Source organism: Cynocephalus volans, chromosome 8, assembly GCF_027409185.1.
Source record: "Cynocephalus volans isolate mCynVol1 chromosome 8, mCynVol1.pri, whole genome shotgun sequence".
Lineage (NCBI taxonomy): Eukaryota > Metazoa > Chordata > Mammalia > Dermoptera > Cynocephalidae > Cynocephalus > Cynocephalus volans.
The window spans coordinates 31,900,098-31,924,561 of NC_084467.1; the positions used below are offsets into that span (position 1 = coordinate 31,900,098).

The 24,464-nt window shown below is 51.1% G+C and overlaps 1 protein-coding gene across 1 annotated transcript; it reads right to left on the reverse strand.

Annotated features, from left to right (window-relative positions):
* Positions 1-2,361: 2,361 nt before the first annotated feature.
* HEYL (hes related family bHLH transcription factor with YRPW motif like) lies at positions 2,362-17,341 on the reverse strand. Its single transcript, XM_063105977.1, has 5 exons — positions 17,262-17,341; positions 10,938-11,004; positions 9,761-9,844; positions 8,440-8,521; positions 2,362-6,007 (listed from the first exon to the last, which is right to left on the reverse strand). The coding sequence occupies exons 1-5, from the start codon at positions 17,339-17,341 to the stop codon at positions 5,349-5,351; spliced, it is 972 nt and encodes a 323-aa protein (XP_062962047.1). The 3' UTR covers positions 2,362-5,348.
* Positions 17,342-24,464: the final 7,123 nt, after the last annotated feature.

The following is a 24,464-nucleotide window of genomic DNA, read 5'->3' on the forward strand; positions in this document are numbered from 1 at the left end:
ACTAAATTATGGCTGGGCCTCTTTGTTACAGCAGCTGAGCCTCACTCTTACTAAGCACAGGGGAGAAGGGCGTGGCAGAGACAAAGGCTTCCCAGGCTAGCAGAGCAGCCCAGCACACCAGGCCTATGTGGCCTGCCACTGGACATCTTGGGGATGATATTCCAAGCAGCAGCCTGGGACAGAAACAGTGTACTGTATTGGTTAAGACTGAATCGACAGGCCTAGGTTTTCATTTTGGCTAAAACATTTATTGGTGTTGTGAACTTTGGCCACTTTTACTAACAAATTGAGTCTCAATTTCCTCTTCTGTAAAATGGGGATAACAATAGTACCTACTCACAGGGCGGTATGAGGATTATATAAGATAATGTAAATCAAGGGCTCAAAACTGTTTGCTATTATTAACAGAATCAGCTAATATCCAGACCTTATTTTTCCTACTCCCTGGGAAGGAAGCTAATGTCTTGAATTTTCCACAAAGCCATAAACATTCAGTATCTCCTAAATAAATTACAAGTTACTAATGTCTTCAACACATGTAATGTTCCTCAGTCATCTACTATGGGGCAGGGAGTAGAAGGGCCAGGGAACAGAGATGCCCCTGTAGAAATTAATTTCTGCTTTGCGCCTCAGAAAGCATCAGCCCATGCTGGCCAGTTAGCTCAGTTGGTTAGAGCACGGTGCTATTAACACCAAGGTCAAGGGTTTGGAGCCCCTTACCAGCCAGCCACCAAAAAAAGAGAAAGCCTCAGCCCTTTTCAGGCGCACAAGCTGAGTCTGTTCACCTACTGAATGGACATCTACCTCTATTAGGAAAGAAATCCTGATTCTTTTCTTCACACCTCCTGATGAGATGCTGGGCCCCACCGCACACAGGTTAAATCATAAACTCTGGGGCCTGGGTACTGATATTTTTAAAAAGCATCTAGGTGTTTCCAGTGAGTAAATGGAGTTGAGTCTGAATACTTCTCTTCCCCAGTCACCCCACACCACCCCAAGTGTGAGTTTCTTTTTTTTCTGGTGGCCAGTACGGGAATCTGAACCCTTGACCTTGGTATTATAACACTGTGCTCTAACCAACTGAGCTAACCAGCCAGCCTCCAAGCATGAGTTTCTTAAACAAGGTCCAACCTTGGCATTCACATGTCAAAACCTTCTGTGGCTCCCACTGCCTACAGGATGAAGCCCAGACTCTGCCTGATATTTGAGGTCTTTCATAATTTGGATCCAGCCTCCTTGCATTAATGACACTAATGGCTAAGACTGATTTTGCATTTTATATAACCCAGGCACTATGCTGACAGTGTTACCTGTGTTAGCTCATTAAATTCTTTTTTTTTTTTAATTGTCCTTGGTGTTATAACATTGCACTCTAACCAGGTCAGCTCACTGGCCAGCCTTTCTCATTCAATTCTCACCTAACCTTAAGAGATGGTGTCTTGGCTTAGTTTCCTCATCTGTAAAGTGGGAACACTCCAAGAAAAGCATTGGGCATAGTGTCTGCTACATAGTTACTGCTCAATTAGCAGTAGTCATTACTCATCATCCCTATTTTATAGATGAGAAAGTTGAGGTTCAGGGAGGTTAAGTAACTTGCCCAAGGCCACAACGCATTAATAAGGGCCTAATAAGGAAGTCTGGCTTCAGTGCCCAGGCTAGTCTGCCTTTTACCATGTCACGAGGGCCTGTGCTCAACTCAGAGCCAACTTTCACAGCTCACCTTGGTGAGCTCTCCAGGTCTTTGCACTTGTGGGTCACTCTGCTGTTAGATTACCTCCTTTTGTCCTCCTCCAGGGGCTTCCTCCCCCATGACCACCTTAGGCAGAGGCACATCCCCCACTCTATGCCCTCAGCTTTCTCAATAGACATCTCCACTGTCATCTCACCAAACCATCATTTAGACAGAGGGTATGCATGCCCCTCCAAGTGACAGTGTCCTTGTCACCTCTGGCTCCATCATGTCTGGCTGGCATGAAACAGACCTCTGAGTGTTTGCTGGATTTATTGGGAGCCGAATCCATCAGAGAGCCAAGTCAAGAGTGGAGAACAATACCTGCTGGCAGGGGCAGCCTGCCCGTTCTCAGCTGTTAGAGTGCACTCCAGTGTGAACACACTCGCACTTTCCCTTGGCCAGGGCTTTCCTACCACCTGCCAGAACTTGCAGTCCCTTGGTCCTGGCTCTCCCTTTGCTTGCAGGCCTTCCCCCTAATTCAGCCAGCGGGGACTCACCCCTGGAGGGGCCTGTACCATCCACAGCATGAGTCTAGATTTCTCACCTCCTTAGTTCATTTATTCAACAAATATTTATTGAACAACAATTATGAGCCAGGCACTGTGCTTGGTGCTGGGTACAGAGTGGAGGGAAAATGAGGCATGGTCCCTGGCCTCACAGAGCTTACATTCTAGTGGAGGAGACAGCTGACCAACAAGGAAGGAAACAATGGATTCACAATGGCAAATTCCTCATTTGCCAAGGGAAAGAATATGGGTCTCTGAGATAAAGTAACTATGCAAGGACAGTAGTCAGGGAAGGCCTCTCTGAGGAGGTGACATTTAAGTCAAGGCATTAGGGTCTGAAGAACTCAGCCATGCAAAGGGTAAGGGAAGAGCATTCTGGGCAAAAGGAAAAGCATATGCAAAGACCTGGAAGTGGGAATGAGGTTGGAATTTTGAGGGAATGAAGGAAGGCCAGGGTAGCACAAACACAGGGAGCAAGTTTGGGACTGGCAAGAAATGAGGCTGGAAGCGAGGTTGGGACCAAGAGAGGAAGAGCTTGGATTTTACCTTCAGAATGACAGGGAAACAGAGTGAAGGTTTTCAACCAGAGTTGGCACAAATATGATCTGCATGTTGCAGGTTCTCTCTGGTTGCTGTTAAGGACTGACCGACAAAGCAAGAGGGAAAACTTTTTGGAGGCCAGGGCAGTGATCTGGAGGAGGTGATGTGGCCAGACCAGGGTGGTGGCTGTGGATTCAAACAGAAGTGGACAGACTCCAGAGATATTTAAGAAGTAGAATCTATTGGATGTTTCCAGAAGAACTAAAATATCTTTATTGAATGTTTGCAACAATCGCTGCAATAGGGCAGGAGTTGGGGCTACCAGGAAGGCTTGGGAACAGAAACAGATTCAAATCCTCAGCCACAGAAACAAATCACACAGTCACTTTTCACCCCGTTGCTCAGGGAGAATGAACCCAAGGTCACTAAGATGCTGAAAGTGTTGGGCCATTTGCACTCATTTCAACGGTGTCCACAGATTCCTCTGGAGTTCGGTACCTGCAGTATGGAAATGCATTTCCCACAGCCCCGCTATGAGTGAACACGTTGGACCCTCAGGCTAGGAAGCTGCCAAACTGCACAATTCCAGCACCGATCTGCTATCCTGGGAGCAATGGGCGAGGAGGAGGAGGAACTGTTCTTCCTGTCCTGAGTGTGCCCCTTCGTAAGAAAGGTGAGGTTGGTCTTTGCCTTCTGTCACCTCCTCTGTTCCCCTCACCCCACTCCTGGGAGCCTGTGTGACTGTCAAGTGCACTCCCTGCCAGGGCCCACTCTCTGAAACAATGCCCTCGCTCCTCGCTGCTGCACAGCTCCGACGGGCCCTGGAGGACAGCAATGTGTCCTCCCAACCAGCTCATGCTAAGGAGTGAAAGAACTGCTTACCTCTTCATCAGTCCTCGAGGACTTTGCCTTTTCAAGAGCTTTCTGGGTCACTCAAATGACCTTTGTCCTCTTACCTACTTCTCTGAAAGGGCCCTTTTCCCCAAGGGTCTTTGCAAACTGCACTTTTGAGCCCATGGAGTCTCTTCAATGCAGGCTCTGGGGAGAATGGTTCTATCAAAGGGTGGGAATGGATGAATCTTCCTAGGGGTGACACCTGAAGTATTTAATAGCCAGTGTGGAATGAGTGCCAATAAACTGCCAGCTCAAGGACCTCACAGCCGGGGGTCTGCCAGTCATTACCCAGATCATAGGGGTTCTAGGAGGAAATGCTGGGTGGTGGGGGACACTCGGGGGTAACAAACATTTACTAATGAGCACAGAAGTGTGTCTACATTTCATCAACTGGTATGGCAACACTGGTCCTGCTGACTGTCAGTCCAGTCCCTGCTGTTCCACTGGGAATGAGGTTGCTGGGCCATTTGTTCTCTCTGCTGGGGGAAAGTGGCCTGGGGTGGAGCTGGGTAATGAAATGGCCTCTGAGCAGAGCCAGCTGTGTGGAATCCTGGGTGAGCAGAATCTCAGGCTCTTGACCCACTGTGTGACCTTGAAGGGCCAAGCTGCCCCTGAGTGTCCTTCCTCTTGCCCCTCATCGCAGTTATTTTTGTCCAGCCTGACAGCTCTTGGCTGTTCCAGCAGTCTGGGCTCTGTGAGCCGGATGCAAACCAGGCAGCACCAGACGTCTGGTGCTGAATCCCAAGAGGATTCCTCTCTGGGTGCCGTCACGTGGGGCATGGCCCCTCCACACTGTGCACCCAACAGGGAAGGACCGCACGCTGAGAGGATGGTGACCGTCAGAGGCAGGGAGCCAGTTCTCTGTCACTCAAGCCTGGCTCCTGTCTGGGAGAGCTGTCCGAGGCCTGGTGTGGAGGACACCCTATCAGAGTTTTGCTGCTGCCCAGAAACCTTCCAGCTGGGCTTGTCAGGCCAACTGTGTGCAGGGAACTGTTAGTCAGCTGGAGGACAGTGTCTGCAGCTGGGGGGGAGGGTGAGAGCAGGGCCTACTTAGCCCCCCATCTCCAGGCCTTGGCAGTCGTGGAGAACAGTTCTGTCCTGTTGATGTAGTGGCCCAGAGGCAGGTAGGCAGGGGTAGACGGGGTTCCCAGGGGGCCTTTTTGTAGACCCTACCCAGTTACTGTCTCCAAGAAGTGAGGCAGATGCTGTTTTGCAGCTCCTTGGCCTGGGAAGTCAGACATTGCTCCTCACTGGGGTCTGACCGCTCTACGGAAGCAGCCTGCCTCAGGCCATGGTACTGGCACCCTTTTGGGTAAAGCTTCATTCCCAGACCCAAGGTTCATGCCTGTTGCCCTGTGTGTACTGGGCAGGAGAGGGGTCTGGGCACAGCTTGTAGGGGCTGTCCCAGGATTCATCTGTGCAGGTGGGCAATAGGACCAAGCCTCTGTGATCAGAACAGCTACAGGAGAGCTGGGTGAATAAGCAGGGACGAGCAGTGAGGAGGAGAGATGGGCTGAAGGAGGAGAGGGCCTCTGATGTGTGAACAAGGTGCCTTCATATACGAGCCAGTCCAGGAAGCAAAGCAGAAAAGGCAGTGCCATTTTTAGAGCTCTTGGAAAAAGAACCATCCTACTCCTGCGGGGGTAGGGGGTGGGGTGAGGCATGGGGGAGCCACCTCAGAAAGCCCCGATTTCAGTGATTTCGGAGACCCAAGAGTGGTAGAGCATGGCTCCTGCAGGCCTCCCAGCAGGCCCTGGGGGAGATGGGCTGGGGGCGGGAACAGCCACATAAGCAGGGGACCCCGCAGCACCAGGGAGTGTGGGAGAGGAAGACCGCAGGAGGGGAGCGAGGTGGCTGCTTCTGGCAGCTCTGCTGCTGGGAGCCATGAGTATAGGGGCAGCCGGCCTCTCCAGGGGGCGGGTCCTCCGGATGGACGATGCCCCTCGAATTGGCAACAAATTCCTCCGGCCCGGCAGGATGGGGCCAGGGGCTCTGCGGAGGGCTGGGATGGGGTAAGTAGGAGAGGAGGCGCTAGGGAGGACAGGGCCGGGCACTCTTCCCAGGATGGAGAGCTGGTTGTTCAGGGCCGGCAGCCCTGGACAGCTTTGGAAGAAGGACCAGGGCCAGGCAGGGAAAGCCAGGGGGCTGGCAGGCATGGGCGAAGGCTCCATCTCAGCTGCGTAGCTGTTGAGGTGGGAGAGAAGGCGAATCCGGACAGGATCCGCACGGCTGCTGGGCCCTTCCAGGACCCCCAAGTACCTGATGACTTCAGTGAGGCACTCCCGAAAACCAATGCTCCGGAAGTCAACTGCCAGGGCTCGGGCATCAAAGAATCCTGCAAAGTGAGGCACAGTGAGGCATGCCAGGTGTGGGGAGAAGCACGGAGCCTGGGTCAGGCTGTCTGCGCTCTGGACCCGCCTCCCCCACTTGCTCCCTGGGTGACCTTGGGCATGTCCCCTCACCTCTCTGAGCCCCAGTCTCGAGAATGAAAATCCTTACCTGGGTTGGAGGGTGGTAGGTTGTGAGGATCAAACGAGTTCACTAAATTATGAAGCATTATCAAATGCAAGGTATTGTTTTCATCACAACTCATGATCAATGCAAAGAAGAAACTGTGGCCAAGATAACTTCATTGAAGTAGACATTGCCAGGCGTGAAAAGGCTGTGCACATGGAGGTGTAGAACAGCCCTGCCTGCTGACGGGCAGATGTGGGGAGGGGAGGGAGCGACAGCAGCCATCAGAGCTGGGAGGCCCCTGGGAGAAGGCGGCACAGTGCAGCAGTGAAGCAGGAGGTCTTTGGAGGCTGGCAGAGCTGGGTTCAAATCCTGACTCTGCCACTTAACTAGGTGCCTGACCATGGACAAGTCTCTAAGCCTCATTTCCTTAGCTGTAAAATGGGGATATAACAGTACTTGCTGCACAGAGTTGTGAGGGTAAAATTAAATAAAACAGTGCACAGAAAATGCTCAATAAATGAAAAGTTAGCTATCATTTATATTACTGGCTTGGCCCATGTTGGCATCCGAGGACCCCAGCGAGAACCCCACTCTGGTCCTCAGCTACTGCCAATCAGGACAGGGACCCTCTCTTTGGCCTGATGTCAGTGAGGGATGACCAGGTGGACTGTTCACACAGGTGTTAACATCCTCATGCTTCTCCATACCTGCCCCTCCCTTGACCCCTGCTGGGCAAAGACAAACAGAACAGCCCCAGCTAGCACTGGCCTCATGACTACGGTCCCTGGCTCATGGCTGGCACCCTGACAGATGAGCAGCTCTGCAAGAGGCTATGTTTGGAGTCAGGCCAACTTGGGGGTGAGACTGGGCTCTGCTGTATACTTAGCTGTGTGACTTCGAGCAAATCCCAAATTCCTTCACCTTCCTGTATTTGCTGTTATTCTCAACTAACATTTAGTGAGTCCTTACTAAGCACTTAATTACATTATCTAATTTAATCCTCAAAAACACTCTCATTATTTCCATTTTAGAGATGAGGAAACTGAGGCATAGAGAGATTGAATCATTCGTCCAGGGTTATAAAGCTAGTAAGTAGTAGAGCCAGGATTCAAACCCAAAGACTGCACTGTAAACCACAATTCTGTCTTCCCATTAGCCCTTAGCCAGAAAATGGTTACGACAGCAACCTTTGCCTTCCAGGTTCTTGTGAAAATCAATGAGATGACCTAAGCAAAAGCATTTTGAAAACTGTGAAATGCTGCCCACATATTAGCCTCTACTTTTCTTTTAATTGGATAACCATAAGTGTAATTTGAAAATATCTCCCCCACTGGTTCATTAGAGACAGAAGTCTCCACTGCTAGCGATGCATTCCATTGGCAGAAGTTCCCAAAGGGACCACCTGCATCAGGGTTATTGGGTGGGCTTGTTAAACTTGCAAACTCCTAAATCCCAACCCAGACCTACTGCCTCAGAATCTCTGGGAAGTGACCCATGACTCTGCCTGCCCCCAGATGATACTTCTGCCCACTGAGGCTTGGGAAGCATCAGGCTGTGCCACCTAAAATGCAACTGTCCTAGGCCAGGGTAGCAAGTTAAATCTTTGGGGCTTGGGTCTTTGTGGCCAAGGTCTGTGGAGCTTTTGAAGTTTCCTAATTGTGAAATCACCAAACACACAGAGAAGCTTTGTACAGACAAAATTTCCATTTATCTGGAAGTCTTTTTAAAGCCACAGTTCCATGATTTTATTGTAATGAACTAGCTTAAAATAACAGAATGAGTTACACTTGCTTTCTACTTTCAATCCCGAGAACTGCTATGAGTATGACATATTGCCTCAGCACTGCCAAGGACACAACCACAGCCCAAAAGGCTAGCCCAGGGGGTAGGGAGATCAGTGAAGTGCCTGTGGCTAAAAATCTCACGCCGGGCCCTCCCTAGGTTCAGGGGGGTCACAGACTGGGATCCCGGGGATAATTAGCTGATTCAGGCTAATCCTTAGCCCTAATGACCTGGGTGGGAGTTACGACAAGTAGGAACAGTCTGTTACAGAAGAAAGCTCCCAATGTCTAAGACTGGAAGGAATGAGGTTGAGGAAAGGGTTGGGACAAATGGAGACACTGAAAGTGGAGATGCTGAACGAGGTGAGACACACTTTGTGAATGTTCCCCCTGGGTCAGCTTCAGCCCCTCTAGATGCTGTGAGCTCCATGAGGACAGGGACCACATCTACTCCACTCACCAACCTACCCCCAGGGCCCAGACTAAAATATCTGTTGTATGAACTCCTGGGAGAGAACGGCATTGGTACCTGTCCCACCAGTGGCATGGAGCATTTTCAAGTGATCCACCGTCATCTGCAAGACCTCAGCTTTCTCCAGCTTGGAAGAGCCCTGTGTGTTCAGAAGACAGAGTGAAGCCTCCAGCTGACCTCTGCCGCTCACCTCTCCTTGCCATCATTGTCAGCACTCACTGTCTCAATGTTCTCGCCTTTCTCTCGCTGTCACTGCCTGCAATTGGGCTTCTGCTTTGGCCAAGATCTCCGAATCTAAATGATTGTCTTTGGTACTCATCTCAGTCCACCTGTCCATTGCACTGCAGACTATGCTTCCCAAAACCCTCCTTCCTTGACTTCCATGACACTTTTCTAGGTTCCCTTTTCCCCTTGCCTCTTGCTCTGCTTGTCCCTTAAAACAGTGGTGTTTCCTAGTGGGTGCTGGCCCATTTTTCTTCTTGTTCTGCATGCTCTCCCCAGAAGGTCTTGTCTACCTCCATGGCTTCCTCCACCATCACCAGAAGGGCACTTGTGCATACCCACCTGCCTCCTAGACCAGCTCGACTGGGACTCCACCTTCAGACTCCACGCACCCAAGATCTAGTTCATCATCTTACCCCATAAGCATCTATTCATCCTCTATTCTCTCTCCTGGGAAATGTTTCCTAAGTCACCAGGATCACCTGGCCTCCCAGGTGAAACCTGAGGGTCAGGCTCTCCATGTGAGTTCCCTGAGGGCAGATACCAGGTTTTACTGAACATCTGTGGAACGACTAACTTGTTCTCACCAGCATCAGGGAAGGCAGATGACCTGTGTCATGGAGCATAGGGTGAGAATCTTTGAAGCTGTCTGGTTCAACGGTCCTACTCCCCACAGTAGTCCACCCACCCAAACATGTTCAATGATAGAGTGCTCACTCCCTGAGCAGCCTGTTCCATTTTCAAATAGCTCTGGAAATGTTGCTAGTGCAGAGGGATTGGGGGGCTTTAGAATCACACAGCCCTGTGCTCCAAGTCTGCTCAGCTATTTACTAGCTGTACGATCTGGTGTAAGTTATTTCCCTTCTCTGTGCTTCGGTTTCCTTACCTGTGTCATGGACACAATAATCTCTACCCTTCAGGATCACTTTAAAGATTTGCTTCAGTGGGATGATGGACATAAAGCCACAACACCTGAGATACATCACTAAGTATAAATTTCCATTATTCCCCTTATCTCCTGGCCAATGACACATATTGGTAAATGTTCATAGTGCCTCAGGCAGTCACTACCCATCAATAAGAGATGCCATGAGAAACGAACCTTAACTGCCACCCACGCAGTATTTCCTCTAGCAAAATAGTCAATGTCACATACCTGTTTCTCAAAGGCAGTGGGGACCAAGCGCCGCAATTCAGAAAGGCTGCTGTTGATGCGGTCTCGGCGCCTTTTCTCTATAATCTAAAAAATTAGTGATAAGTTATACACGGGCACTTCATTACAGTTTCCAATGTGCCCTGGTGGTCTTTGACTCATATTTTCCCTCACGATATCTTTGTGAGAGAGATAAATCTATTCCTACTTTATGCAGGAGAAAACCAAGGCTCAGAAAGGGACAGTGATTTGCTCAAGGTCACACAGCAAGAAAGTGCAGAACTGAGAGTAGAACTCAGATTGCTTGTCTTGGTTTGTAAGATTATTATTCAAAATGTTTAACCACTGGTACAGCAGGGCACCAGCCAATCAGAATGGGGACACCAGCACAGAGGTGGAGCAGACCCTGGAGGACCCGGCTGGGCCAAGGTTACCTCTTCAGTTGCTGGGTCACGAGGAGGACTGAGGGGTCCTAGGCATTGCTCTCTCCAGCTGCAGAGGCTTTCATTCACACTATCTCATTCTCCCCTCACAATACTCGTAGCAGAATAGGGATAGTGGGGCAGACATTATGAACCCCATTTTACAAATAAAGAAAATGAGGGCTGGAAGGAAGTGGTCTGCCTAAGAGCTTATGGTTAGTGAGTGGCAGGGCTGGTCTGTGCCAGATCCCAGGTGTCTGGACTCCCAGTGCACGAGCACAGCTGCATCCTGGGGGAAAGTGAGGCTGGGTAAGATGGACAGCAGCAAGTGGCGGGAATGGGGGGTGCCCTCCTTCTGTCCCTCTCCCCCAGTTCAGCACACTGAGAGGAAATGAAAGTTCTGGGCTTAGAGAGGAACAGAAAATAGGGTAGAGCAGGGAGGCTGGAACAGATGGTTATAATAGGCTATTGTGTGCCGGGTATTGTTCAGAGCAGGTTACATTAATTCACTTCATCTTCAAAACAGCCCTTTGAGATATGTATTGTCATGAGTCCAGCTACGCAGATGAGGAAATAAGGCACAGAGAGGTTAAGTGGCTTGCCCAAAGTCACCCTGATAGCTACTGGCAAAGCCGGGATTTGAACCCAGGCAGTCAGCTTCGGCGTGATGTTTCTGACCAGGATTCTCCCCGCCAGGCCCCTGGGGAGTCAGGGCAAACCTGTGTTGGGCAACTCTTGAGGGTGAGAGGGACACTCACCCCTCTGCGTTTCTTCCTGGCTTGCATCTGCGAGGGGCTGGGGGAGGACAGCGGCCTGGCCATCTGGCTGCAGAGGAAGAGACAGGCCGGGTTTTCAGAGCCGGGGGACCATCTCGCTGGCCCGGGCTGACCTCCTCGGAGGCCGGGAAGGGCTGCAGGCAGGCGTGGGAGGGGGCGCTTGCTCTCGCTCCCCTTCCCCCCTGAGGCCCGTCTCTCCCGGGCAAAGTCCTCCCATGCACTCTGGGCGGCGGCGGGGAGCTTGGCTCTTGGGCCCGACCTGCTTGGCCTCGGCCCCCGCGGTGGCCGTCGGAGGGGGGGGACCGCGAACCGCGGCGCGGCCTCTCGGGCTCCTGCAACCCGATCCCCGGGGGCGGGGCGGCCGAGGGCACGGGCCGGCGGCGGCGGGGCCGGGCCCGGGCGGCTTGGGTTTCAGAGGGAGCCGCTGGGAAGGAGCGTGGAAAGAGCAGATGCCGCCGCTTCCCACGGGCCGGGCGCGCCGGCCGCCCGCCCTCGGCCGGGCCTGCAGCTGCCGCCTCCTCCCACGCGGCGCGGCCGGGGGCGAGGGGGAGGCGGCATGTGGGTCCCAGGCCTCTCTCGGAGGCTCGGGACAGTGTCCTGGCCTCCCAGAAGGCCCCGGTCCTCCCTCGCCTCCGCCTCCCTCCCGCTCTGGGCCTCCCCTCGCAGCCAGCCCCGGCTGGATGATGGATGTCTGCTCACACCCCAGGAGTTCCCATTACAGAGAAGAGGCTCAGCCCTGGGGCTTTTCCTGCCATACTGTAACCAAAATAATCTCCAGCCCGACTGCTCGCCCTCTTCACGGATTTCTCCTCCAGAGGCTCCCTTCGAATGGAGAGCTTCCCTGGGTCGCACTGAGGCATCGTGCATCGCCAGCACTTCTGGGGCCCTGTTCAGGCCCAGGGCAGGGGCTAAGGGCCAGGCCTCCAGGAGCTCAGCTCCATTGGGGAGACAAATGACAAACAACAAGAGGACTTCCCTGCCAGTCTGGGATGCAAAACGCCACACATGTGAACATGGACCCATGAGCTTGGCTTCACCCCACACCTGCTCCTCGTCCGCCTGGGTTCCCCGTCCCAGCTGCCAGTTCTGCAAGGAGGAAACCTGGCACCATCTTTGATTCCTCCTCCGTCCCCAACCCCACCTCATCAAAACCTGCCCGTTCCATGTCTAAAATATATCTCGTGTGTGTCCTCTTCCTCTCCCTGGTCCCTCTCAGGGCCAAGCCTCTATCATCTTTCACTTGGACAGCTGCCACAGCCTCTTCTTGTTGGATCCCTTCGCACCCTCTTTACCGGCTACAAGCCAATCTCCCACGATAGGCCGGCAAAGTGATCACTTAAATGCACATTTGATCTTGTCACCCTCTTAAAACTCGTCATTGGTTTCCCAGTGCTTTTAGGATCAAGGCTACCATCCTGCAGGTGGCCCAGCTGGCCCCCGTCACCCCCTAGATTCAACTCTATCTTGATCTGTGTGCTCCAGCCTATGAATGCACAAACTACTTCCTGGGGTTGCACACACTGTTTCCCTAGCCTACAATTCTCTGGTCCACCCCATCTCCCACCCCAAGCCCCACCCCCTTTGGTAGTAACTTCTGCCATCCTTCAGATCTCAACTCAAATGTCACCTCCATAGGGAGGCTTTCTGACATCCCCCTCGCACTAGGTGTCCCCTGCTCTATACTGTTCTAGAATCCTGCATTCGCAGCATTTATGCCAATTTGTTGTTTTACGTTTATATGGTTATTTATTTTTTATTTATTTATTTTTTTAAGATGACCGGTAAGGGGATCTTAACCCTTGACTTGGTGTTGTCAGCACCACGCTCACCCAGTGAGCAAACTGGCCATCCCTATATGGGATCTGAACCTGTGGCCTTGGTGTTATCAGCACCGCACTCTCCCGAGTGAGCCACAGGCCGGCCCCTGGTTATTTGATTAGTGTCTATATCTCTAACAAATCCATAAGCTCCATGAGGCCGTAAACCATGTCTGTTTCATTCACTATCATGAGCTCTGCCATGTTCCAAAAGCACTTGCTGAGTACTGGGACTATGATAGTGAATGAAACAGGCCCTTATCTTTGGCATGACTGGGGAATGGAGAGGTGAGCACCATAAAATCTACATCCTAGGCCTTTGTGGAGTGGAGGCATATGTAGTTCACCACGAGGGTCCCAGCCCACCTGACTACCTTCTTGGCCTTTGAGGTTGGATCACTTTCATCAACTGCTCAAAGAGAGAAAGTTGCAGGAGAAACCAGATAGCATTTGTCACATCCTACTGCTAGGCTCCTGGCTTTGTCCTGCCACATCTGGAAAAGGATATCTCCCACCCAAACATCAGGACAAGGAGGGATGGTAAGAAGCCTGTAAATGCTCCTGGGAGGGAGTACCTAGCAAGCTAGGTCCAGGGCTTAGATGTCCTGATCCGGAGATCTGTAGGGCAGCTCGTTTACAAAGTTTCACTGGTTCACTGGGGACAAGCCTCAAGAGCCAGGGTACACTAAGAAACACAGCCTTTGTTCCCTTGGGCTGGATAAAGTGCCTTTCGGGGTATTGGGTTAGCCTTGCACACGTCACTGCCTCTCACCCTGATCCCTCCTCTGGGACCATCTTTTGGAGATTGATGCACTCATTTCAGGGCAAGCCAGCTCTGCCATCCCTTTTCCCAGTCTCCTGGTCAGTTTTTCTGTGCAGTATTATCCCCCCTCCCCTATATCTCACAGGCAAACCTCACTTCACAGTTTTCTTAGCACCACTACATATATTTCCCTACTTTGAGCTTTACAAAAGCCCCATTTTACAGATGAGGACACTGAGCCTCAGGGAGCTCAAGCAGCTTGCCCAGCCTACGCAGCTGCCAAGGAGCAAAGCCAGCATGGGAATCCATGTCTTCTGGCTCCAAATTCAGCATTGTTTTCCCTCCTAATTTTTACTTCCTGTCTGTCTGAATAGCCCTCCAGTCTCCTTATCCAGAAAACTCCCAAGAGCCCAGCCAGAGCTCACTTCCAGCCTGTGATGTGGCCCTGACAGTGGGAGGGGGCGTGGGAGCTTCTCATCTGAGAGTCTGAAAATAAGGCACATTTTCAAGGACCCAGGGAAGATATGTTGACCACCAAGATCTGCCCCATGGGCCTCTAGTGGCCACTAGCCAGAATTCTGGGGCGGTCTCGGGGCGGGGGTGGGGGGAGGAGTGGGGGCAGGGGAAGGACAGCTTTCTAAGTGGTCTGACTGCCAGTCGTGACCTCCCTCAGTGCTCACTCCCCTGGAAACTCCCCCTGTGGAAGCCTTGCAGATGACCCCACACATTTTGTCCCAACCAAAGACAGAATCACAATGTCCCAAATGAAGGGATCTCAGAGAGCACTGAACCCATTTTTAAAATGAGGAAAGTCAGAGAGGGGAGGGGATCTTCCCTAGGCCACACAACAAGTCAGAGGAAAAACCAAAACTAGAGCCAGGTCTACTGGCTTTTAATCCAGTACTCTTTCCAGTGCACCCTGTGTGTTCATCATCCCATCATGTATATCTCATAGCCAGTACTTTTGGTTCTAGATGGCACTTCCATATCCATTTGTCTCATTTATTGCACAATAGCCTTTGAGTTAAGTACTATTTGGGCCATTTCATTTTACATTTAGGAAAAATAGTCATTTTATAGGTGGGATGACAGAGACTCAGAGTTGAGAATTATGCCCAGTAAGTCCAGTCTTCAAACTTCTAGTCTTTTCATTATACCATGCTGCCTCATGAAAATGGTGTTCCCCAGCTGAATGGTGACACCTTAGACAGCAGCACTTATTGGAAGTTACCTTGTGCCAAAGCAAGGAGCTATGTGCTTTATGTACATTACCTTAACAAGGCCTCACCTGTCAGGCAAGTATTAGCACCCCCATTTTGTAAGAAAGAAAACCAAGGTTCAAAAAGGAGTAAAGTCACTTGCCCAAGTAAATGGTAATGAGAATCAAACTCAGATCTATCTGACTTCAAAGGCCACCATATGCCTTAAATCATGTAGGAATGACACTGGTCAAGATCCAGAGACCCTGATCAAGAGCCTGACATGTGACAGGTGCCCACTAGATGTTTGCAGAGGGAGGGGAGAGAATCTATATTCTCAGTTTGGACCCAGCATGTGCCAGGGGGCTGGGTTCAGATAGGAGCTCTGTGGGTGATTCCCACAGATGGGCCAGTATACTACCACCAGGCAGATGTCCACAGTGACAAGGGAACAGACATACCCTGCTCTTTATTCTCATGTCTCTGAGTGGGGGAGATTTGCACCCTGGAGGCTGGCTGCCCCAAACCTGTGGCCCTTGTTACTGTTTATCTGGCTTTCTTTGTGGGTGAAGCTCTTCTTCCCTGAGAGTTCCCTGAGGTCAGTGGCTGAGCAGGATACATCTGGGCCCCCCAACGCCCAGCCCAGGGTCTGGACCACAGCAGGCATGGTTCAGCACTCCCTGAATTGAAGCATTGATGTCTGCTGGGGGGAGGGCCCTTTAGTGAGTGCTACAAAGAGGCATCTATAAGTCAGCGTCTGCCAGATGTCCAACTGCTTTCTCTCCTTGGAGGGGTCTGCTCCTTTAAGAACAGTCTCTAAAAATGGGCTTAGGCTGAAATGACAAAATGCTGTGCAGGAAAAATCTGCCCGCTGCTCCTTTATGCCTTAGCTCAAATGCCACCACCATCAACAAATCCTCCTTGCCATCTTTGGTTGTGAGTAGCCTCTCCCTGCTTAGGTGCTCTCACAGCCCACAGTCTGTCTCTTTTTCCATTCTGTCCATGGTCTTTGAGTGACCTGGCAGATCACTGACCAGGCTGCAAACTCATGGGGGACAGAAGCCAGCTCTGATCAGCCTAGCTCAATTTTGTGCTTTTGATCCATGAAGACCCAATGACACTGAATTTAAGAAGCACCGTCACCACTGCCACATGGTGCTGAGCCCATCCTCTGCCCATAGCAGAATAGGCTCGGGAATTGCTTCTCTAAATAGTGGTTTCATTTCTGCTAACAATTAAAAAAGGCTAATATGTTGCATAGGAAATTGTATTATATACCCCAAAACCTAATGTGTAGGATGCAGGAGGGATACCTATTGCCATACCCCCTATTATAAGCTATAAATAATTGGCAGTTGACATTTTACTAGGATTTGTGATTGAGACAAAATCCCCTGATCTCAGAAAACTGAAGAGGATTGAAATTATGAAATGCCCTCAAAAACATCCGGAAGAATTAACTGAATTCTCCTCCTATTCTGTTCTAGGGACTCAGGTTTGGATGAGCCAAGAGAGTTGAGGTGACCACTGCTTTCTCCCTTCTGTCCTCCTTTATTTTACTGATAAGGAAACAGGCTTAGACAGGGAAACCAATGGCCCAAGGCCACATTGTGAATTGATAGCAGGTTCAGGGCTGGGACCCAACCCTGAAGACTCGCAGTCAGTCCCCGAAGCTCTTCAGGGTGCTGTGTGCCTGATGCTAATGAAGCATTTGCTATGCATCGGGTTCTATGCTAAGTCCTTAACATACATGATCTCACTGGATTTTCCCAGGACTCCTGTGAAATCGGTTCTATTATTTATACCCATTTTATAGATGACGAAACTGAAGCTTAAAGAGTTCACAGAGCTGGGAGGTAGCAGAACTATACAAGTGCAGTTTGTTCTGCAGGTTTGAAGCAGTACAGAATATTTACCAAGGCCGGAAAGACACTGGCAGCAGGGTGCAGTAGAAAGAGCACTGGAATTGGAGTCTAGGCCCTTGCACTGACCAAGTCAAGAGCAAGTCAGCTATTATTTTCTTCAACACCAAAACCCTAACTCCAAAGTCCAATTTGTTCAAGGGAGGAGAGATTTTCTTCCCCGTGAAGCTTCTGTGGACTACATGAAATCTGCACCCAAACTAGGGTAAAATTGGGAAAGCATGATTATTCTGGATAGTCAGCAGATTCCAGACAGGGGGTTGTGGTACCAACAGTCTATGAGGTTTCCTAAGATCTTCAGGGAAAATTCTTCACCATTGGCCTTCCCGGGGTAGTTCAACAGAAAGAGGATCACCAACTGGCCATCAGACCCCCGAGCTGAACTGCACCGCCATCCCCGCAGCCCATCCCCAAGTGGCCGAGAGCGCACAGGGTCCCAAGCACTTGTGCGTGGAAGGGCACACGCCGCACACGCCCCCGCACGCGGACACACCTGCCTGTCCCGAGGCCGTGCCAAGGACTAATCCCCGTGCTCGGTGAGCCCGTCGGAGCGCTCCCCACCCCGCTCGGCCTCGGCGCACGCGTTCCCCCATCTCGGCCCCTACCTCAGCTCGCCCTCGTGGCCCACGTCGATGGGTCCTTCGGGCTCGCCGTCGGAGCCGCTCGGCTGCCTGGGCCGCTTCATGGCGAGCGCAGGCTGCCGGGGTCTCAGCCCCGCCACTCTGGCTCCGGGTCGGCAAGTCGGGCCCCGCCCCGGCCCGCCCCTGCCCCGCCCCGGGGCCGCCGCCACCGCCCTTTCCCAGGGCCCTTTCCTGCGCCGCAGTCTGGGGCGCCCCCTTGCCCCCGCGATGAAGCGCCGTCAAGCCGTGGGAAGGCCCCGGGCGGTCACCGCCCCCACCGACGACTGGGAGGTCCGGCTCCGCTCCATCGTGGCCGCCGCGCGCTGGGTGGCCTTGGGCAGGTGCCCTGGGAGGCCCCGCGGGGAAGCCAGGGTCCCCGTCTGTCCCTGGTTCGCCTGGGCCGCCGCCGGCCCCAGCTTCTGCAAGGGTCAGCCCCGCGCGTTCCTGCCTCCCGGGGTCTGGGGGCGGCAGACACATCCGATTTGGCCAGGTTGGTGGGGGTAGCTGTGGCCTGATCCTTGACAGGAATTTCCCCAGCAGCTCCTCCCATAGGGACCCAAAGCAAGTGTCATGTGTGGGGGGATGGAGGCATTCACACCTGTGAGAAGCGGTGGCCACCCCCAAAAGGGAAGGCTGAAGTGTGGCCGCAGCACCTGAGAAGGGTGGGCTCTGGACAAGGTCCCTGAGGGCCTGACTTGGTAGTGGTGGTGGTGGGGTGTCCCTGGGAATCAGTTCCCAGTTCAGAAGTGGAGCTGCCCTGGGAGGCCAAGAGGCTAGGAGAGGGCTCCTTCCAGAAGCTTTGGCAGGGCCTCAAAGTAGGGGTAGGGGAGAGAAAGGGAAGGCATTCTTCAGCCTCTCTTCCTGGAGCCCCCTTTCTGACAACAGATCAAACCGTTCACTGAGTGGGGGCTCCAGCTGCCCTGTCCCTAGCGAGGGGGACTCAGGGAAGATTCTCAGGGATTCACCTGCCATCCTCATGGGCTAGTAGCCCCCACAAGAAGAAGCCCCCAAGGCTTTCAGAGAAGTCCCCAAGGCTCAGAAGGAAGCTGAATGAGAGCATCCTGGAGGTGGACTTTTTGGGCAGGGAGGAGGAGATGGTGAAGGAGGTTTTGGTGCGGTGGGTCAGACACCGGGAAGTCTTTTTCCTTTGGCCTGCCAACCTGGATGGGCATGAGGGGAGCCACCCTTTCAAGTAGGAGAATGGGGTTGGTTGTCTGACAATAAGTGCACTTTCACCCCCACAGCAAGACCTGCTTGGGGTCATTTGATTACTTGTTGAGAAAGAACATTCTTGTGCCCCCTTCCACATAGGTCCACAGATAATCATTTGGCCAAGTTCACAAACACATGCACACAGACAGACCTATGGATATACAGTGATACACACTGTTATGAGCAGTTGGTACCAGAAGTCCTGGTGATCACCCCAGCCACACCTATGTACTCATTCCAAATGCCCTCAGCACTCCCCTAACTTCTGTGGGCACATGCCAGTGTAGTGGAAACCTCAACCAGCATAGAAGTTGCACAATCCGTGCACCGTGCATTCCCTGGGAAGACAGAAATCAAGGAAGACTCCCAGATACTTGCCCTTAGTAATCGGCTGAGATAGTGAGGATTGGCAGAGAAGCAGATTTGCAGGAGAAGGTCAAGGGCTCCTTGGTCATGTTCACATGAGTTGCAGCGGGTCATCAAAATATAGTGCACAGTTAAATAGGCGGCTGGAGTTCAGAAAAGAGGTCTAAGCTGGATAGTTAAATTTGGAAGTCATTAGGTAATAGATGGCATTTAACGCTGGGGAGCAGATGGGATCACTCAGAGAAAAAATGTGGATGAAAACAGCAGGGCCTAACTAATATTTAACATTTGGCAAGCACTTATCATAGTACCTGATACTATTCTAAGTGTTTTGTAAGTATAACTCATTTAATCCTCAGCACCCCTAGAAAGTAGTAATATTATCATCCCCGCATTACAAACGAGAAGCAAAGGCATAGAGAAGTAGAGTAGCCCTACGTAAGGTCAACAGGCAGTAAATGGAAGAGCTGGAATTCAACAAGGCAGTTTGATTCCAGAGCCAAACCATTAGGCTTTATTACCTTATAAAGCTTTTAAACATTAGGCTATATTATCTAGTACTGAGTCTAAGCTGTGCCATCAATACAAAAGCCATGAGCCACACATGGCTTTTATGCACTTGAAATGCGGCTGGCCTGTATTGCTGTGTGCAGTAAGTGTGAAATGCGCACCAGCATTAAAAAAAAAAGTAAAACATCTCATTGGTATTTTTATATTGATTACATGTTGAAATGATGTTTTATATATATTGGATTAAATAAAATATATTAGTAAAATTAACTTCATTTATTTTCATTGTAGTTTTCTGTTTTAATATGGCTATGAGAAAAATTTTAATTGTATATGCAACTCCCCTGATATTTCTACTGGACAGTGCTAATCTGATGCAGGGTTTTTAAACCTTGGGACTATTGACATCTTGGGCCAAATAATTCTTTATTGTGTGGGGCTGTTCTGTGGATTTCATGATGTTTAACAGCATTCCTGGCCTCTAGCAACTAGATACCGGTAATACCTGCCCCAGTTTTGACCATCGAAAATATCTCCAGATCATACCAGATGTCCCTTGGAGGAGAAATTGCCCCTGGTCGAGAACACTGGTCTAGAGAAATTCCAAGATTTAAAGGTTGAGTAAAAGGGAAAGAGCTGCAAGACAATACTAAAAGAGAACAGCCAGGGAGGTGCAGGAGAGCCAAGAGGGGGTGTGGCAGGAGCCAAGAGTGTTTGAAGGACTTGGTCATGATTCTTTAAAATGTCACTTCCTGCTCAAAACTGTCTACAGGCTTTATATCACATTCGGAATAAAATGCAAACTGCTTACCATGGCCTGTACATAGGGTGACTATATAATTTGTCACCTAAATATTTATCATGTAAATATAGGTTGGAGCACCTTTGAGAGTGAAATGAGGCAATACTAATAATTATGCTGGGACAGTCTAGAGCACATCAAGTATATAGTCATCCTAAGCTCTGGCCCCTGCTCCTCTCTCCAATTCCATCCCCATCCCTTTCTGACTTGCTCACCCCACCACAAGACCTCCCTGCCATTCCACCGATACTTCATGCTTCTTCCTGCCTCAGGACTTTGCATTTGCTCTTCCTTCCACCTGGAATCCTCTTCCCACAGATCTTCTCAGATTCTCTCACCCATTCAGGTCTTTGCTCAAATGTCACATCCTCAGGGAGGACTCTCCTGACAACCCTATCTAAGTGCCACCAATCCCCCAGTCACTTTGTGCCCCCCCACTGCTTTATCTTACTTCACACCATCTATTAATATCATTGGCATTATATTATATATGTTGATATATTTGTTTATTGTCTGTGTCCCCCATGAGAAGGAGAATTCACTGAAGGTAGAGATTTGTCTCTTCTGCTCTCTGCTGACTCTCCAGTTCCTAGAACAGTGCCTGGCATGTAATAGGTATGCTATAAATACTTTAAGTTAGAACGAACTTGTTCGAGAAGCTCGACTGTGATGGGAAAGTAAGCTCAGACAGTAGCTGGAGAAAAATGTGGAATTCAGGATCTGTTTGCTTTTGCTTTGTTTTAAGATGGGAGAGAGTAGAGCATGGACCAAGCAGCAGGAAAGGCTCACTCCATAGGACCTTTATGAAAAGGCTTCCACCTTGACTGAAGTTCTTGGGGTAAGAATCATTTTGATTGTTTACTGTGTGTGTGTGTGTGTGTGTGTGTGTGTGTGTGTGTGTGTCTGGCCAGTTCAGGGATCCAAACCCTTGACCTTGATGTTATAATACTGTGCTCTAACCAACTGAGCTAACTAGGCAGCCCAGTTGTTCCTTATTATGTTCCTTAGTGCCTAGCCAAGTACCTAGTACACAGAAGTCATTCTAAAATATTTAAGGCCGGCCCGTGGCTCACTCGGTAGAGTGCGGTGCTGATAAAATATTTGTAAAATAAATAAATAATAACAAAAATGAAAACAAATTTTTATTGCACTTAGTATGTGCTAGGCACCATACTAAGTTGACATGTATTGACTCATTTAAGTCTCATAACAACCCTGTAAGCGAAGTTACTATTATTATTCCATTTTACTGATACAGGGTGGTTGAGTAACTTACCCAAGATCACACAGCTAGTAAGTGGTGGAAGTGGGATTCTAATCAGGCAGGCTGGCACCACAAGTTATGCTGGTAACCATTGCAGCATGCATTAGAGCAGGGTGGGCCAATCTGGAGACTCTCACAATAGGCCAGGCAATAGACTAGCTTAGAGGGGGAGAAGAGGGAACAGATCTGAGTGATGCTGACTTCCTGTCTGGGTGACTGAATGGGTGAAAGTGACAGGCACCAGTAGGAAACACTGGAGAAGGCAAGAAGTCCAGTATAGCCATGGTGTTTGTGAGACCCAGGGGGCACCCAGGAGAACCTGGAGAGAGTTCTGGCTGGAGTAGAGATTTGGTGACTGGCAGCTAAAGCCATGGGGTACTTGAGATGTCTATCCCAAAGAGCTAGCACAGAGCAAGGAGGGAAGAGAACCTAGGATAGGACCCTGGGGAACAACAGCCAAAAATGCTCTGGGAAGGAGGAGAATCAGGCAAAAATGGAGCACCAGGGGCCAAGGCAAGGGAGAGCTGAGAAGAGGGCTTGGTCACCAGTCCAGAGGCTCTAGGAGGAAGAGGCATGATCAGGAAGTCACAGAGGCCTTGGCATGAATGAATACAAGGGCCAGACTCCATGGACCAGGTAGTATCTGGTGGGAGGATGCAGAAGCAGGTTTGGAAAAAGGGCAGGTCTGTGAGAGAGGACACCACAGGCAACTCCAGGGAGAGCAGGGCCTCAGGAGGAATTTGTGTGCTGATGGAAAGGAGGTCAGGAAGAGGCAGAGTTGAGCCTGGCAGTGGGTGGGGTCAGGTGGAGGTCCAGCACCCAGAAGTAGCAGGCAGCCTCAGTCCAAAAAGGAGGGAGACAGAGAGGGGCCATATTCTCCCCACGTTTCCTGTCGCCCTCCCTGCTCTGGAGCTGAGCAGGCAGGAGGAGATTTTCAGGGACAGGTTTTAGCTCTGGTGATACTTCCTCTATCTCTGACCCCCACACTAGGTCAGCCCCAACTTCTCTCAGGGCTGGTATTCAGATTACTGAAGTGACATGGCAGGCTCTACACGGTTAGCTTGCATGTGGGCCAGATGCTGGAACAGGATTCCAGAAACCTCTGCTGGGCCAGGTACTGAGCCTCTGAGTGCTGCATGGTCAAGGTATCTGGGGGGTCTCAGAGGACAGGATGATTGGAATAGAGATGCCGGGGGGCAGTGGTTGATAGTTATTAATTGTGCAATAATTTATGTCTGTCTCCAGGACAGGACTGTAATCCTCATAAAAGCAGGAACCGTGGTCAGTTTTCATGGTCACGTCCCCTGTGCCTAGCAGTTTCCAACACAAGGTCTGTGTTTAGTAAATACTTGCTGAGTGTCTAGTGATAGGGAGGGGAGCTGAGGGGCTCCTAAAACCCCATCTTCTCTGTGGAAGAGGAAGTGCCTGGTCCCTGGGAAAACAGCAGAGTCACAATGGAGACTGGGGAGAGGTAGGGAGAGGAGGGACTGTAGCACCTCAGTGCCAGTTAGTCTTCCCTCTGCAGGGCCTTTCCCCTCCCTTTGTGTCTGGGGACACTGAGACCCAGAGAGGGACAGAAACACCACCAGGGCCATACAGCAAGGCCTTGATTTTCTCATCTGTAAGGTGGGATGATAACAAAGCTACACATTCCATAGGTTTCTTGTAGGGCTTAGATGAGGTCAGATGCATAGAATAGTGCCTGGTGTTCAGAGCGAGCTCTCAGTAATGCTGGCATTTGGGCTCAGCCTCTGTCTCTATCCATTCTCTCCACAGGTGATTCTTCTACTCCCACGGCTTTACCGCCTATAAGCCAGTGATTTCCATGTTTATATCTCTAATGCACACCTTTCTTTTGAGGTCTGGACCCATGTATCCAGCTGCCCAGTCTTTCTCTTTATACTCATGTCGGTCCACCTACATTCCAAGACCTAGTCAGGGCGTGCTGGGCCTGTCCTAGGCCTCCCTGGGCTCTCTGTGCCAAGGCCTAGCCATCAGGCATCCCCATCACCACTTCCCGCTCTGTGTTCTATCCTGAGAACAATCTGAGCCTCCTTGCCTCATCCCCCCCCCACCCCCGTTCATCCCAGGCCCTTCCTGTCCTTTCCTCACCCTCCTCCCCCGCTCCCCTGGGATCCATCAGTGCTCACTCCCCACCTCCACAGCTGCCGCCACAGCTGGTCACTGACGGAATGTGCAGCTGCTGGGAGCCACATGTGCGGAACAGGCAGCACACAGCTACCCCTGGGGCCTGCAGGGGCTGGGGGTGGGACCATCTGTTTGTGTCTGTCCATCTACAATACACACATACGTACACACACTCCCAAGCTCCTTCTTTAAGTAAGATTGTAGACAGTATTGGTTTGGTTCTCCTTCCCCAGCCTTGGGCTACAGAGCTCATGAGGGTCGTGCTCTACCTACTGGGGCCCCTGAGAGCAGACTGGCTGGGGTCTTGACACTCGTACATTCTCACTCCCGTGTCCAGGCACTACAAGTCCTACAGAGGCTGCCCAGGCCTGGAATGGCAGGCTAGGGTTCAGAGCCTCCCTAGTTTTCCCAGGCCCTGGGGGGTGGCCTGCCATGGAGGAAGCCAGAGGCTTCGGACACATTCCAGAGCCCCCTTGGCAGCACCCAGAGGCTCCAGAGGAGTCTCAGCCCTGGGGCAGCGCCAGCAGCATCTGTCCTTGTTCCCACACTCTGGCCTCTCTGGAATCTCGCAGATTTCTCTTCCATGTGTGCATGATGTCAGCATGTCAAGGGCACTGGGGGAGGAGAGAGGGGAGGGACTGAGCTCCCTGAAGTCAAATGGCCATGCTGGTGGGGGTAGAGGGTGAGCCTGGTCCCCAGCATGACTCACACAATAAGGAAAGGGTGCCTTGGCCCCTGGCTCCCAGGCCTGGATGAGTCCTGACACTGCCTAATGCATTTCTGTCAGAGACCCTTTCCATCTCTCTGGGCCTCAGTTTTGTCATCTATGAAATGGGAATAAGATTAGCATCTATCCCTCAGGGTAATAGTGAAGGCTGTGGAACCT

What these genes read in the sequence shown, in the direction of transcription:
- HEYL (XM_063105977.1), bottom strand. Translation starts at nt 17,341, where the DNA reads ATGAAGCGGCCCAGGCAGCCGAGCGGCTCCGACGGCGAGCCCGAAGGA. An exon ending in GGCCACGAGGGCGAGCTGAG is followed by an intron (nt 11,005 to 17,261) that starts GTAGGGGCCGAG and finishes CTTCCTCTGCAG; the next exon opens with CCAGATGGCCAGGCCGCTGT. An exon ending in CCAGGAAGAAACGCAGAGGG is followed by an intron (nt 9,845 to 10,937) that starts GTGAGTGTCCCT and finishes CTAATTTTTTAG; the next exon opens with ATTATAGAGAAAAGGCGCCG.